A 17172-nucleotide genomic window follows, 5' to 3' on the forward strand; every position below is an offset into this window, starting at 1 on the left:
AACCTGGGACCCTAGAGCAGTGAAGCAATTGCGCTAACCACTATGCTACCGTGCTGCCCACGGACCAGGCACAAGGAGCTCAAAACCACCTTTTCATCATAATTCTGGTGGAACATCAAACAATCAGTGACACAGCTCCCTCGTCGAAGGGTATTATATTCTGGGTATTCTCAGTTCTGGGTATTCTATTCTGGGTATTCTCGGTTAGGGGTATTCTATTCTGGGTATACTCGGTATGGGGTATTCTATTTTGGGTATACTCGGTATGGGGTATTCTATTCTGGGTATTCTGGTTGGGGGTATTCTATTCTGGGTATTCTCGGTTAGAGGTATTCTATTCTGCGTATTCTCGGTTAGGGGTATTCTATTTTGGGTAATCGCGGTTGGGGGTATTCATTTAGGGTATTCTAGGAATGGTGTTTTCTATTTAGAGTATTCTAGGGATGGTGTATTCTATTTAGGGTATTCTAGGGATGGAGTATTCTATTTATGGTATTCCAGGGATGGTGTATTCTATTTCTGGTATTCTAGGGATGGTGTATTCTATTTATGGTATTCTAGGGATGGTGTATTCTATTTATGGTATTCTAGGGATGGAGTATTCTAGTTAGGGTATTCTAGGGATGGTGTATTCTATTTAGGGTATTCTAGGGATGGTGTATTCTATTTAGGGTATTCTAGGGATGGAGTATTCTATTTAGGGTATTCTAGGGATGGTGTATTCTATTTATGGTATTCTAGGGATGGTGTATTCTATTTAGGGTATTCTAGGGATGGAGTATTCTATTTATGGTATTCCAGGGATGGTGTATTCTATTTCTGGTATTCTAGGGATGGTGTATTCTATTTATGGTATTCTAGGGATGGTGTATTCTATTTATGGTATTCTAGGGATGGAGTATTCTAGTTAGGGTATTCTAGGGATGGTGTATTCTATTTAGGGTATTCTAGGGATGGAGTATTCTATTTAGGGTATTCTAGGGATGGTGTATTCTATTTATGGTATTCTAGGGATGGTGTATTCTATTTAGAGTATTCTAGGGATGGTGTATTCTATTTAGAGTATTCTAGGGATGGTGTATTCTATTTCTGGTATTCTAGGGATGGTGTATTCTATTTCTGGTATTCTAGGGATGGTGTATTCTATTTAGGGTATTCTAGGGATGGTGTATTCTATTTAGGGTATTCTAGGGATGGTGTATTCTATTTAGAGTATTCTAGGGATGGTGTATTCTATTTCTGGTATTCTAGGGATGGTGTATTCTAGGGATGGTGTATTCTATTTACGGTATTCTAGGGATGGTGTATTCTATTCAGAGTATTCTAGGGATGGAGTATTCTATTTAGGGTATTCTAGGGATGGTGTATTCTATTTACGGTATTCTAGGGATGGAGTATTCTATTTAGGGTATTCTAGGGATGGTGTATTCTATTTAGGGTATTCTAGGGATGGTGTATTCCATTTAGAGTATTCTAGGGATGGAGTATTCTATTTAGGATATTCTAGGGATGGTGTATTCTATTTAGGATATTCTAGGGATGGTGTATTCTATTTAGGGTATTCTAGGGATGGTGTATTCTATTTAGAGTACTCTAGGGATGGTGTATTCTAGGGATGGTGTATTCTATTTACGGTATTCTAGGGATGGTGTATTCTATTCAGAGTATTCTAGGGATGGAGTATTCTATTTAGGGTATTCTAGGGATGGTGTATTCTATTTACGGTATTCTAGGGATGGAGTATTCTATTTAGGGTATTCTAGGGATGGTGTATTCTATTTAGGGTATTCTAGGGATGGTGTATTCCATTTAGAGTATTCTAGGGATGGAGTATTCTATTTAGGATATTCTAGGGATGGTGTATTCTATTTAGGATATTCTAGGGATGGTGTATTCTATTTAGGGTATTCTAGGGATGGTGTATTCTATTTAGGGTATTCTAGGGATGGAGTATTCTATTTGGTGTACTCTAGGGATGGTGTATTCTATTTAGGGTATTCTAGGGATGGAGTATTCTATTTAGGGTATTCTAGGGATGGTGTATTCTATTTCTGGTATTCTAGGGATGGTGTATTCTATTTATGGTATTCTAGGGATGGAGTATTCTATTTAGGATATTCTAGGGATGGAGTATTCTATTTAGGATATTCTAGGGATGGTGTATTCTATTTCTGGTATTCTAGGGATGGTGTATTCTATTTATGGTATTCTAGGGATGTGGTATTCTATTAGGGTATTGTAGGGATGGTGTATACTATTTAGGGTATTCTCGGGATGGTGTATTGTATTTATTATATTCTGCGGGCAGTGTTTTCTATTTAGAGTATTCTAGGGGCAGTGTATTCTATTTAGGGTATTCTCGGGATGGTTTATTTTACTTAGGGTATTCTAGGCAAGGGGTGCTTTATTCAGGATGTTCTAGGGTAGAGATATTCTATACAATGACAGATTTGAATCTGTTCTCTCGCATGGCAGCACTAAATATATATAATGTAAATATATATATAATGTAAATATTATTATATCTTGTAAATATTATATAATGTAAATATATACATCACTATCTCACTCCCCAGTCGGATTAACATGTAACCTGCTGGAACATTAACAGTTAATATTTTGACACTACACCCTGCCACTGCGGCCTATCCCATCATCTCTCTGCGTGGATTTGTCATTTGAATCATCAACTAATTGAGGAAAATGGTAAAGGAACTCTGGACCCTGAAAACCACACTGGGCTGTGACATGCTCATTTGGTTCATGGACAGCAGTAACAGTGGTCGAGGATTACCTGTTATCAGGGTCTCCTCTGGGTAAATGAACTGTGAGGGTCTGATGTGGTGGTGTTTCTTTAAGAGCGACAATGGCTTGAAACCAATGAGGACCAAGCCTGGGTTATCAAATCTCTTCAGTTCCTCAGTTTCTTCTTTCTCCAGAACTATCTGCTTGTGTCCATAAACCTGGAAACCACAATAAACAAGGACAAAGTTCATGTTAAAGAGCAACATCTTTCCAGTAACTCACCTCCTGACCCCTCCATAGCCTGTCCGCCATCTACAAGGCACAAGTCAGGAGTGTGATGGAATATTCTCCACTTGCCTGGATGACTGCAGCTCTAACACTCAAGAAGCTCAACACCATCCAGGAAAAAGCAGCCCTGCTTGATCAGGTTCCCATCCACAAACATTCCCTCCCTCCATCACTGATGAACAGTGGCAGCCGTGTGTACCATCTACAAGATGCACTGCAGTAACTCACTAAGGTTCCTTAAACAGCACCTTCCAAACCCACGACCTCTACCATCTAGAAGGACAAGAGCAGCAGATACCTGGGAACCCCACCACCTGGAGGTTCCCCTCCAAGTCTCTCACCACCCTGACTTGGAAATATATTGCCATTCCTTCACTGTCACTGGGGCAACATCCTGGAACTCCCTCCCTAACATTAATGTTAATGGGGGTTGTTGGGTTAAGGTATAGGGTGGATACGTGGGCTTGAGTAGGGTGATCATTGCTCGGCACAACATTGAGGGCCGAAGGGCCTGTTCTGTGCTGTACTGTTCTAATTCTAAAAAAAACCAGCACAGTGGGTGTACCTACACCATATGGACTACTGCAGTTCAAGAAGGCAGCTCACCCCCACCTTCTCAAGGGGCAACTAGGGGTGGAAAACAAATGCTGGGTCTAGCCAGCAATGTCCACACCCTATGAATGAATAAAGAAAATAAACTTCTCTTTATAAAACACTTTTAACATAGCAAAACATCACACAGCTCAACACAGGGGACGCGCTGGCATAGTGGTGTGATTTTCCGAATTTTGGAGGGGAATCAGGCTGCGATCCGGGAACATTATTGCAAAGACTAGCGTAGTGTCCATGTTGTTGACCTGCAGGGCTGTGGAAGCATGTAGATCGTGTGAGAAGGTGGGAGGCTGTCACTCCCACAGCGAGGCGGGTGGACCCAGTGGTAGTCACCAATCGTGTTCATGTTCAACAGCCACACAGTCGGCGGAGGTCGAACCAAGGTCTTGCCAAGGGGGAATCTCGTTTGCCGCCAGAAGGCGCTGAGGAGGGTGTCGGCACTACCTCACCTTCGGAGTAGGTGGATTTTCCTGCCCCTGTTGCAGCCTCCAGCCTGGAGAAACCGGCGGCTGCCTTCCGGCGCTCAGCAAGAGTCCGTAAGTGCCCAGACACACTGAACTTGTGAACTCTGCCCATTGGCTTTCTTACTGAACACAGTTGCATATAATAGTTTATTTTGTGCAATAATGAGGGAACTTAAGGGGGGAGGAATACAATAATGTGGCCCCTTTAAGGGTGATCTTCGCGGGCCACGGACCCTGTGGGGATCGAGCGCGTGAATCCGGGCCTATCGTGTGCCTGGGTGCAGACCCTGGCTGTGGGCAATCAGGGTAATCCCGGGAGTCAAGGGGTCTAGTCCGTGTTGGAGTTGTGTTGATTTATAAATATGAAGTTATTCCTTTGCTAATAAATCACTGTTGTGTTTGAACTCTGACTTATTACCATGTGCTACAACAGTGGCGATGACACTGGACTCTTAAACCGGAAGCCAAGGATAATGCTCACCCAAACTGGTCGGGTTTAAATTCAAATAATCAGGATGATAAAGCTAGTCTCAGTGACCACAAATCGATTGTCGTAAAGACCTATCTGGTCCACTAATGTCCTTCAGGGAAGGGAATCTGCCGTCCTTACCCGGTCTGACCTAGATATGACTCCAGACCCAATGTCCTCTGAAATGGCCGAGCAAACCCCTCAGTTACATAGGAACATCAGAATTAGGAATGTGAATGGGGCGTGGGGCGGGCTGTGAATGGGGCGTGGGGCGGGCTGTGAATGGGGCGCGGGGCGGGCTGTGAATGGGGCGAGCTGTGAATGGGGCGTGGGGCGAGCTGTGAATGGGGCGAGCTGTGAATGGGGCGCGGGGCGGGCTGTGAATGGGGCGCGGGGCGGGCTGTGAATGGGGCGAGCTGTGAATGGGGTGTGGGGCGGGCTGTGAATGGGGCGAGCTGTGAATGGGGCGCGGGGCGGGCTGTGAATGGGGCGAGCTGTGAATGGGGCGTGGGGCGAGCTGTGAATGGGGCGGGCTGTGAATGGGGCGTGGGGCGGGCTGTGAATGGGGCGTGGGGCGGGCTGTGAATGGGGAAAGCTGTGAATGGGGCGTGGGGCGAGCTGTGAATGGGGAAAGCTGTGAATGGGGCGTGGGGCGGGCTGTGAATGGGGCGTGGGGCGGGCTGTGAATGGGGCGCGGGGCGAGCTGTGAATGGGGCGCGGGGCGAGCTGTGAATGGGGCGCGGGGCGTGCTGTGAATGGGGCGCGGGGCGGGCTGTGAATGGGGCGAGCTGTGAATGGGGCGCGGGGCGGGCTGTGAATGGGGCGAGCTGTGAATGGGGCGTGGGGCGAGCTGTGAATGGGGCGCGGGGCGGGCTGTGAATGGGGCGAGCTGTGAATGGGGCGCGGGGCGGGCTGTGAATGGGGCGAGCTGTGAATGGGGCGTGGGGCGAGCTGTGAATGGGGCGGGCTGTGAATGGGGCGTGGGGCGGGCTGTGAATGGGGCGTGGGGCGGGCTGTGAATGGGGAAAGCTGTGAATGGGGCGTGGGGCGAGCTGTGAATGGGGAAAGCTGTGAATGGGGCGTGGGGCGGGCTGTGAATGGGGCGTGGGGCGGGCTGTGAATGGGGCGCGGGGCGAGCTGTGAATGGGGCGCGGGGCGGGCTGTGAATGGGGCGCGGGGCGAGCTGTGAATGGGGCGCGGGGCGAGCTGTGAATGGGGCGCGGGGCGTGCTGTGAATGGGGCGTGGGGCGGGCTGTGAATGGGGCGCGGGGCGAGCTGTGAATGGGGCGCGGAGCGAGCTGTGAATGGGGCGCGGGGCGAGCTGTGAATGGGGCGCGGGGCGAGCTGTGAATGGGGCGCGGGGCGGGCTGTGAATGGGGCGCGGGGCGGGCTGTGAATGGGGCGTGGGGTGGGCTGTGAATGGGGAAAGCTGTGAATGGGGTGTGGGGCGAGCTGTGAATGGGGCGCGGGGCGAGCTGTGAATGGGGCGTGGGGCGGGCTGTGAATGGGGCGTGGGGCGGGCTGTGAATGGGGCGTGGGGCGGGCTGTGAATGGGGCGTGGGGCGGGCTGTGAATGGGGCGCGGGGCGAGCTGTGAATGGGGCGCGGGGCGGGCTGTGAATGGGGCGCGGGGCGGGCTGTGAATGGGGCGTGGGGCGAGCTGTGAATGGGGCGTGGGGCGGGCTGTGAATGGGGCGTGGGGCGAGCTGTGAATGGGGAAAGCTGTGAATGGGGCGTGGGGCGAGCTGTGAATGGGGCGCGGGGCGGGCTGTGAATGGGGCGTGGGGCGAGCTGTGAATGGGGCGTGGGGCGGGCTGTGAATGGGGCGTGGGGCGAGCTGTGAATGGGGCGTGGGGCGGGCTGTGAATGGGGCGTGGGGCGGGCTGTGAATGGGGCGTGGGGCGGGCTGTGAATGGGGCGTGGGGCGGGCTGTGAATGGGGCGTGGGGCGGGCTGTGAATGGGGCGGGCTGTGAATGGGGCGTGGGGCGGGCTGTGAATGGGGCGGGCTGTGAATGGGGCGTGGGGCGAGCTGTGAATGGGGAAAGCTGTGAATGGGGCGTGGGGCGGGCTGTGAATGGGGCGTGGGGCGAGCTGTGAATGGGGCGTGGGGCGGGCTGTGAATGGGGCGTGGGGCGGGCTGTGAATGGGGCGTGGGGCGGGCTGTGAATGGGGCGTGGGGCGAGCTGTGAATGGGGAAAGCTGTGAATGGGGCGTGGGGCGGGCTGTGAATGGGGCGTGGGGCGAGCTGTGAATGGGGCGTGGGGCGAGCTGTGAATGGGGCGTGGGGCGGGCTGTGAATGGGGCGTGGGGCGGGCTGTGAATGGGGCGTGGGGCGAGCTGTGAATGGGGTGTGGGGCGGGCTGTGAATGGGGCGTGGGGCGAGTTAGGCTGGGGGAAGAGTGTTAAAAGAATTTCAGTTGACATGAGTATGATGGTGACCAGAGGTCAACTGAAAAGAAGAATTGGTCCTCTGATGGATTATATCACACTGTGATTTAACCACCACTGTTGTACTATGTTCCTTTACTTATTGAGTTTGTGCTTTTGTTAAATAAGACTGGGAGGCACAGACATGCTCCGTTACAATAACTCATTAGGTCAGACATTTTTATGGAAGAATCCATCATTTATTCTTTTTGAATAAATTTAGAATGCCCAATTTGTTTTCCAATTAAGGGGCAATTTAGGGCGGCCAATCCGCCTACTCTACACATCATTGGGTTGTGGGGGTGAAACCCACACAGACACGGGGAGAATGTGCCAACTCCACATGGACAGTGACCCAGAGCCGGGTTCGAACCCGGGTTCTCGGCACCGTGAGGCAGCAGTGCTAAGCACTGAGCCACCGTGCTGCCCATTATTATAGATATTTTTAAGTAGATAAATCCAGTGAAGTCACAGCAAAATATTGCGGATACAAACAGAAAATGCTAGAAAAACTCTGGCAGAGGGAGAGTTACATTTTCCAGTCTGTATGATGCCTTCTTCAGAGTTGAATCCAGTGAAGTTCTGGTTGAAAAATGGAAAATGAATCTGGGGACGTGGATCTGGGTGGGATTGTACAAAATAATCAGGATGCTGAAACGAGGCTGATATATATTCAGGAACAGGCAGCCATTTGAAGAGTGACAAAAATTAGGCAGAAACTAAAAAAAAAAAGGTACCTCACGTTGACCCTCATTTTAAATGACAAGGGAAAGATTGCAAATCAATCTGCAAAATAGGGAGAGTCAAATGTAAATTAAAACTTTTCTATATCACAGAAACTTCAAAAGCAATGCTGAACAGACACAGGTTGTCAAAACTTTTCATCTTACACTCATCAGGACAAAGCCAGAATGCCCAATTTCAAACAACCAAAACCATTTATACGACAGGAGAAAATGTTGCTGATTGGTTGAAACATCGACTCAGTACAGGCTTGGGAGGGGCGAAGGGCCTGTTCCTGTGCTGTATTGCTCTTTGTTTGTCAGAGTGCAGCGCTTTGAGAAGCTTCCTCACCACCACCTTCTCAAGGGCAGTTAGTGAATTCAGAGAGGGATATTTCAGATTGCCAGCATGGCAGTATTTTGACATGACGGTGTTAATGTTTCTGTTCAGTACGGTTCACTATTCTTTACCTGGGCCTTTCTGGTGTCGCTGGGTAGGAGCAGGCTGCCCGTATCCCCATTAAACCAGCGGGTTTTAGTTTTGACCGGCTCGTTGGTTTCCCGGTCCAGGCGGATGGCACTGGGTTTCCTGGCACCGCGGATCAGATTGTAAACTCCGACTGAAAATTCCACGCCTTCTCCCAGCTTCAGGCTCAGTCTGCACAAAACAAAAAACAGGACATCAAATGCAATCAGCACCAGAGCAGAGAGAGGTTCACAGGGTCAGAGGTGAAGACATTCTGATGCACATTAAGTGGCTGAAGAAGGCCAGAGTTTAGGGGTGGGGGCGCGATTTAAGCCAAGCCGCCAAAGACCTGGTCAGCTGGATGGAAACAATCCCATGGCACCACCTGAAGAACAAGGAAGCCCTGTATAGTCAGAACGTGTGTTCCTTAATTAACCATCAAAAACAGAACTGGTCATTTACCCCACTGTGGAAGTGAATAGCTGCTACGTTTGTTAACATTTTGGCTGCTTCTCTTCAAAGTAACAGGACGTACTGGATATGTTTCATAGAATCCCAACAGTGCAAAAGGAGGCCATTTGGCCCATCGAGACTGAACAAACCCTCCGAAAGAGCACCCTACTCCCCCAGCCTATCCTTGGAACCTACGCTGCACATCTTTGGACACTAAGGAACGATTTTAACATGGCCAATCCACCTAACCTGCACATCTTTAGACTGTGGGAGGAGGAGGAAAGCGACGCAGACACAGGGAAAACGTGCAAACTCCACACAGTCACCCAAGGCTGGAATCGAACCCGGGTCCCTGGCGGTGTGAGGCAGCAATGTGCCACCGTGCTGCCCAACATAGGATATGCAGCAGAAAAACAGGCCTTAGAGCCCTACACCTCCATGCTTCACACAAGCTTTTTCCCACCACTCCTCACTTAACTTTATCAGCGTCTGTCTAATTTTTCTCTCTCTTCGAGCTTCCCTTCAAATGCATCGACCCAATTCACTACAACCCTGTGGTAGCCAGTCCCACATTCCCACCACTCTCTGGATAAAGAGATTTCTCCTGTATTCCCGGCTAGATTTCTCTCTCCATGAGCGGGATTCTCCCCTACCCGGCGTAGCGGAGTGGCGCAAACCACTCCGGCGTCGGGCCTCCCCAAAGTTGCGGAATTATCCGCACCTTTGGGGGCCAAGCCCTCACATTGAGGGGCTAGGCCCGCGCCGGAGCGGTTGGCACCACGCCGACTGGCGCCAAAACCTGCACCAGCGGCCTTTGACGCCCGTCACCCGCTACCGCTGATGTCACCACCGGCGCATGCGCGCTGGGGATTCTCTTCCGCATCCGTCATGGTGGAGGCTGTGGCGGCAGCAGAAGAAAGAGTGCCCCCCGATCGCGGGCCTGGCCACCGTGGGGGCACCCCCGGGGTCCGATCACCCTGCGCCCCCCCCAGGACCCCGGGGGCCCGGTCACGCCGCCAATCCCGCCGCCAGAGGTGGTTCAAACCACGGCGGCAGGAGGGGCCTCCCAGCGGCGGGACTTCGGCCCATCGCGGGCCGGAGAATCGCCGCAGGGGGCTCGCCGCTCAGAGCGGCACGATTTCCGCTCCTGCCAATTCCCGGAGAATTTCTGCCACAGCAGGGGCGGGATTTTCGGCGGCCCCAGGCGATTCCCCGACCCTGCAGGGGGTCGGAGAATTTCGCCCAATGACTTGTGTTGACAGTTTCTAGTTCCCCGCAAGTGAAACACGCTCTTTGTGTCGATTCTATGATCACCGTTTATAATTTTAAAAAGATCTCCACAAGAGGGAGAAGGAGCCTGCTCATCCTTCCGGAGACACGATGGGGATCTATATAAATACCAGCTGCTCCATGGAGCCCGTGCTGCAGTTCCACAGAAGCTGGGTTGTCCCCTCTTCCTCACAGCAGCCAATAATTAGCTTTTCAACCTCAGGCCAAGGCGTCTTGCTCCATTGAGCAGGTTACGCACATGAACTTGGATCTTCCAGTCTGCCAAGGTGCACAGGGAAAATGTGTCAGGAAGGACTATATTAGAAACTCCAGTTTTCATTGGTACAGGAGACACTGCGCTATTCCTGGTGACCACTGACCTGGTGACAGCCCTTTTCTTGTAGTCCTTGGCCCACACCTTCCGAAGCAGATCATCCAACTTGGCTGACTCCCTGCTTTGCACGGGCGCATCTTCATCCTCGGACACACTGACAATGTCACAGTAGAAGAGAGATGTGTCAAAGCCACCAGGCTTCTTCAGATTCATGAGATCAAGGACGATACCTGCACGCAGACAGGGACAGAGGCAAAGATAATCCAGTCACAACATTGTGGTGAAGATAATGGGCACGATCCCCTGGCCTCCCTGCGGGATCCCCTGGCCTCCCTGCGGGATCCCCTGGCCTCCCTGCGGGATCCCCTGGCCTCCCTGCGGGATCCCCTGGGTCCAGTCGCTATTAATGGGGTTTCTCACTGAATCCACCCCACGTCACCTGGAAACCCACCGTCTCAGTGGGACCGGAACATTCCGCCCGCATGATTAGCCAGACAATCTCGCCCAATATAACAAAAGGAACTGACAATTTTCTCTCCAACTCTACTCCGATCCTGTGCGGTGGAGCCGGATCAGGGGCTGGATTCTCCGCCGGCGGGCTGCTCCATTTTGCCGGCAGCCCGGGGGTTTCCCCGACGGCATGGGGCTGCTCCACAATGAGAAACCCCACTGACCAGCCGGCAAAATGGAGCGTCCCGCCGGCGGGGTGAAACAGAAATGTGGCGCGGCGGGGTGGAGAATCCAGCCCCTGGTTCATGACGTGGGGAGAGAGATTGTGATGTCCAGAAGATCAGATTCCAGATTAAATCTGTTCTCGGTGATCCCCTGGGCTGGGTTTAATTGGCTCACTGGGTTAACCTCGATTACAAGACTGTGTTAGTGGGTGTGGGGACAGGGTGGGGAAGTGTTCACTTCTGGTCGTCGTACCGTCACGGTATTGGGCAGGTCGTTACCGACCAGCAAGTTTGTCCGTTCCCCTGAGTTTCAGATGCTGGGCCACCTCCACGGGACTGGCCTTCGTGTGTGGGTCAGGACAGTGGAAGCAGAAAAGGGAACGTTAGCTGAAACTCCAATACACAGTACAACACTAGTCTAATCCTGTTTAAACCCAACCAAATAATCAAAAGGGAGTAGAGTGGGTCTACAACTAGTATTTTTAAACATAAATATGGGCAACGACGGGGGCATGGATGTTGAACTGAAGTGAACTGGCACACTTGCCTACAGGATAGATGAATAGAGAAGCAATGGCACAAGTTTAAGGGGATATTTCAGAACACTCAATATTCCTACAACAAAGAAAAAGTCTCAGACATGGACCTGCCAACCATGGTTAACTAAAGAAGTTAAGGAAAGTGTCAAACTTAAGGAAAAAGCACAAAGATGACTGGTCATAAGGAATGGCAGAGGATGACAAAAAGGTTAATCGGGAGAAAGAAACTAGAGTACGAGAGGAAGCTAGCTAGAAAATTAAAAACAGCAAAGAGCTTCTGTAGGTAGTTAAACAGGGAAAGAGTTAAAGAAGTGAGTACAGGTCCCCTGGAGAGTGAGAATGGGGCTAATAGGAGATAATAGGAAAATGGAAGATGAAAGGAAGAGATATTTTGCTTCTGTATTCACTATAGAGGGTACAAGGAACATTCCAGGAACTGCTATTAATCGGGAGGTAATGGGGGGGCGAGGAGTGAACCTACTTGTGACAATAATAAACGTCTACAAAATTATGAGGGGCATAGACAGAGTGGATAGTCAGAGGCTTTTCCCCAGGGGAGAGGGGTCAATTACTAGGGGGCATAGGTTTAAGGTGCGAGGGGCAAGGTTTAGTGGAGATGTTTTACAGGCAAGTTTTTTTTACACAGAGGGCAGTGGGTGCCTGGAACTCGCTGCTGGAGGAGGTGGTGGAAGCAGGGACGATAGTGACATTTAAGGGGCACCTTGACAAATACATGACTAGGATTGGAATAGAGGGATACGGACCCAGGAAGTGTAGAAGATTTTAGTTTAGACGGGCAGCATGGTCGGTGCAGGTTTGGAGGGCCGAAGGGCCTGTTACTGTGCTCTACTTTTCTTTGTAAAGATTATTATTTAGAAAATAGTCTATGCCTCCATTCTTCCGACCAAAGTGCATAACCTCACACTTTCCCACATTGTTCTCCTAGCCTGCCCAAATCCTTCTGCAGCTCCCCTGATTCCTCAATACTACCTGTTTGTATGAAGCACAATTTTCAATCTTGTCAAATTTTCAATCCTGTAAAATCCCTCCGTTGCCTTGGCCCTACCCATCTCTGTAATCTCCAGAAGACCGACAGCCCTCTGAGACCTCTGCGCTCTTCAAGGTTCTCCAGGACCCAGGAGACGCTGTGTGATCACTGTGATTGCTGACCTAGTCACAGTCATTTCTTATATTCTGGCCTCTTGTGCATTACTCCGTTCCTTCGCTTCATTACTGCAGCTGTGTCTTCAGCTCTGGAATACCAATAACCTCCTGAACCTCTTTTTAAAAAAATCTTTATTATTGTCACAAGTAGGCTTATATTAACACTGCAATGAAGTTTCTGTGAAAAGCCCCTAGTTGCCACACTCCGGCGCCTGTTCGGTAACACAGAGGGAGAATTCAGAATGTCCAATTCACCTAACAGCACGTCTTTCAGAGCTTGTGGGAGGAAACCGGAGCACCCGGAGCACCACGCAGACACGGGGAGAACGTGCAGACTCCGCACAGACAGTGATCCAAGCCGGGAATCGAGCCTGGGACTCTGTAGCTGTGAAGCAACGGTGCTAACCACTACGCTACCGTGCTGCCCACGGAACTCGCTTTTTTGCCTTAAGCTGTTTCATTGAATCTTCCTGAATCTTTAGTCGCCTATCCTTCCGCACCTCAGCAATAAATTTTGTTTTGTTACGTTCCTGTCAAGCTTTTGGATGTTTTGCAGTGTTAAAGGTGCTACACAAGTTCCAATTATTACTGTTAATGCCCAAGCAGAGAAACAGTACTGCACAAACACCAATACCACAAGTCCCGTTTTAAACTGCCCTGTGCAAAGTGCTCTGCTTTAAATTTGGTCAGTTAACGGGATCCGCATTTGCATTTAACATTGAGAGTTTTGTTTTAAAGTTGCTTCATCCTTGGTCTGACAAAGGGCCACACGACCATTTTGACCTTTTTTTGTGCTGTTGACCCTCTGGCCTGAGGCTACTCACACTCCCTGACCCCACACTCACTGCCAACCTCTGGTTTGTGGTGGATTGGCAGCAGGGGGAGGGGGCGGCCAGAGAGTGGTAAATGTTACAAGCTGAGGGAGGGTCAGCAGAGGCCCAGAGGGCCAAGGATCAGGAGCAGCCGTCAGCCGGGTGGGTTGGCAGTGGTAGAATGGGTCAGGGAGTGGAAGAGGCCGGGAGCTGAGGGTCAGACAGGGAGGGTCATGGCAGCAAACGAGGGAAGAGTATATTTATATATCAAACCAACATGTTTGTTTCCAACACGAGCTTTCAGAGCACTGCTCCTTCCTCAGGTGAATGAAGAGGTATGTTCCAGAAACATATATACAGACAAATTCAAAGATGCCAGACAATGCTTAGAATTTGAGCATTTGTAAATCTTTACAGATCCAAAGGTAGGGGTAACCCCAAGTTAAAGAGGTGTGAATTGTCTCCAGCCAGGACAGTTGGTAGGATTTCGCAAGCCCAGGCTAGATGCTGGGGGGGTGAATGTAATGAGACATGAATCCCAGGTCCCGGTTGAGGCCGTACTCATGTGTGCGGAACTTGGCTATAAGTTTCTGCTCGGCGATTCTGCGTTGTCGCGCGTCCTGAAGGCCGCCTTGGAGAACGCTTACCCGGAGATCAGAGGCTGAATGCCCTTGACTGCTGAAGTGTTCCCCGACTGGAAGGGAACATTCCTGCCTGGTGATTGTCGCACGATGCCCGTTCATTCATTGTCGCAGTGTCTGCATGGTCTCGCCAATGTACCACGCTTCGGGACATCCTTTCCTGCAGCGTATGAGGTGGACAACATTGGCAGAGTCGCACGAGTATGTACCACGTACCTGGTGGGTGGTGTTCTCATGTGTATGGTGGTATCCATGTCAATAATCTGGCACGTCTTGCAGAGATTGCCATGGCAGGGTTTTGTGGTGTCATTGTCACTGTTCTGAAGGGTGGGTAGTTTGCTGCAAACAATGGTTTGTTTGAGGTTGCGCGGTTGTTTGAAGGCAAGTAGTGGGGGTGTGGGGATGACCTTGGCAAGATGTTCATCTTCATTGATGAAGTATTGAAGGTTGCGAAGATGTCGTAGTTTCTCCGCTCCGGGAAGGTACTGGACGACGAAGGTTGTATCCCATGTTTGTCTTCTGAGGAGGTCGGTGCGGTTTTTTGCTGTGGCGCGTTGGAACTGTCGATCGATGAGTCGAGCACTATATCCCGTTCGCACGAGGGCATCCTTCAGCGTAAGTAGATGTCTGTTATGCTCCCCCTCGTCAGAGCAGATCCTGTGTATACGGAGGGCTTGTCCATAGGGGATGGCTTCTTTAATGTGTTTAGGGTGGAAGCTGGAGAAGTGGAGCATCGTGAGGTTATCCTTGGGCTTGCTGTAAAGTGAAGTGCTGAGGTGACCGTCCTTGATGGAGACGAGTGTGTCCAAGAATGCAACGGACTTTGGAGAGTAGTCTATGGTGAATCTGATGGTGGGATGGAACTTATTGATGTAATTGTGTAGTCGTTTCAGTGATTCTTTGCCGTGGGTCCAAATGAAAAATATGTCATCGATGTATCTGGTGTATCACGTCGGTTGAAGGTCCTGTGCGGTGAGGAGGTCTTCTTTAAACTTGTGCATGAAGATGTTGGCATATTGAGGTGCGAATGTGACCCCATGGCTGTTCCGTGTGTCTGGATGATGAACTTGTTGTCGAAGGTGAAGACGTTGTGATCCAGAATGAAGCAGATGAGTTGCAGAATTGCGTCTGGAGATTGGCAGTTGTCGATGTTGAGTACTGAGGCCATTGGCCTCCTTGGGTTCACTGTTGGCCTGTTGGAGAGACTACCAATGAACTGGAACAGCAGACCGAGAGATCTGCGGTGCGGCAACCGAAGAGGAAAGAGTCAAATTGAACCCCTCAGGAAGGCCACTGCCCTAGACTCTACATGTATGCTCAACCGTCAGGAGTCCCAAGCACAACCCAACGCCATCCGCGCTCTCAAAACCAACCGCAACATCGTCATCAAACCAGCAGACAAAGGAGGGGCCACCGTCGCACTGAATAGAACGGACTACAGCAAAGAAGTATACCGACAACTCAACAACCAGGAACACTACAGACAGTTACCCGCAGATCCAACCAAGGAACACCCACCAACTCAACAGACTGATCAATACCTTGGTTCCAGACCTTCAGAGCACCCTACGTGCTCTCATCCCACGTACTCCCCGCACTGGAGATCTCTACTGCCTCCCGAAAATACACAAAGACAACACACCAGGTGTCCTATTGTTTCAGGCAATGGGACCCTGTGTGAGAACCTCTCTGGCTACATCGAGGGCATCTTGAAACCCATCGTACAAGGTACGCCCAGCTTCTGTCGCAACACGAAGGACTTCCTACAGAAACTCAGCACCCATGGACCAGTTGAACCAGGAACATTCCTCGTCACAATGGATGTCTCGGCACTCTACACCAGCATCCCCTATGACGACGGCATTGCTGCAACAGCCTCAGTCCTCAACACTGACAACTGCCAATCTCCCCAGACACAATTCTGCAACTCATCCGCTTCATTCTGGATCATAACGTCTTCACCTTCGACAACAAGTTCTTCATCCAGAAACACGGAACAGCCATGGGGACCACATTCGCACCTCAATATGCCAACATCTTCATGCACAAGTTTGAACAAGACCTCCTCACCGCACAGGACCTTCAACCGACGTTATACACCAGATACATCGATGGCATATTTTTCCTTTGGACCCACAGCGAAGAATCACTGAAACGACGACATGATGACATCAATAAGTTCCATTCCACCATCAGATTCACCATGGACTACTCTCCAGAATCGGTTGCATTCTTGGACACACTCATCTCCATCAAGGACATCACCTCAGCACTTCACTTTACCGCAAGCCCACGGATAACCTCACGATGCTCCACTTCTCCAGGACCTGCTCAGACGAGGAGGAGCGTAACAGACATCTACAGATGCTGAAGGATGCCCTCGTACGAACGGGATATGGCGCTCGACTCATCGATCGACAGTTCCAACGTGCCACAGCAACAAACAGCACCGACTTCCTCAGAAGACGAACACGGGACACAACCGACAGAGTGCCCTTCGTCGTCCAGTAGTTTCCCGGAGCGGGGAAACTACGACATCTTCTTCACGGCCTTCAACACATCATCAATGAAGATGAACATCTTGCCAAGGTCATCCCCACACCCCCATTGCTTGTCTTCAAACAACCGCGCAACCTCAAACAACCATTGTTTGCAGCAAACTACCCACCCTTCAGAACAGTGACAATGACACCACAAAACCCTGCCATGGCAATCTCTGCAAGACGTGCCAGATCATCGACTTGGATACCACCATTACATGCGAGGACACCACCCACCAGGTACGCAGTACATACTCGTGCGACTCGGCCAACGTTGTCTACCTCATACATTGCAGGAAAGGATGTCCCGAAGCGTGGTACATTGGCGAGACCATGCAGACGCTGCAACAACGAATGAACGTACATCGCGCAACAATCACCAGGCAGGAATGTCCCCTTCCAGTCGGGGAACACTTCAGCAGTCACGGGCATTCAGCCTCTGATCTCCGGGTAAGCGTTCTCCAAGGTGGCCTTCAGGACACGCGACAACGCAGAATCGCCGCAGAAACTTGTAGCCAAGTTCCGCACACGTGAGTACGGCCTTAACCAGAAC

The 17172-nt window shown here is 50.6% G+C and overlaps 1 protein-coding gene across 6 annotated transcripts in view; it reads right to left on the reverse strand.

Moving 5' to 3' along the window:
- xrcc6 (X-ray repair complementing defective repair in Chinese hamster cells 6) overlaps positions 1-17172 on the reverse strand; it is a 58946-nt gene that overhangs the window by 25095 nt on the left and 16679 nt on the right. For all 6 annotated transcript variants that reach the window (XM_038783703.1, XM_038783704.1, XM_038783706.1 and 3 more), the window contains 3 exons: positions 10296-10479; positions 8199-8385; positions 2795-2963 (listed from right to left, as the gene is read on the reverse strand). In XM_038783703.1, the coding sequence (XP_038639631.1) occupies positions 2795-2963; positions 8199-8385; positions 10296-10479 (540 nt within the window). The remainder of the gene's footprint in view (positions 1-2794; positions 2964-8198; positions 8386-10295; positions 10480-17172) is intronic.

This window comes from Scyliorhinus canicula, chromosome 23 (assembly GCF_902713615.1).
Source record: "Scyliorhinus canicula chromosome 23, sScyCan1.1, whole genome shotgun sequence".
Taxonomy (NCBI): domain Eukaryota; kingdom Metazoa; phylum Chordata; class Chondrichthyes; order Carcharhiniformes; family Scyliorhinidae; genus Scyliorhinus; species Scyliorhinus canicula.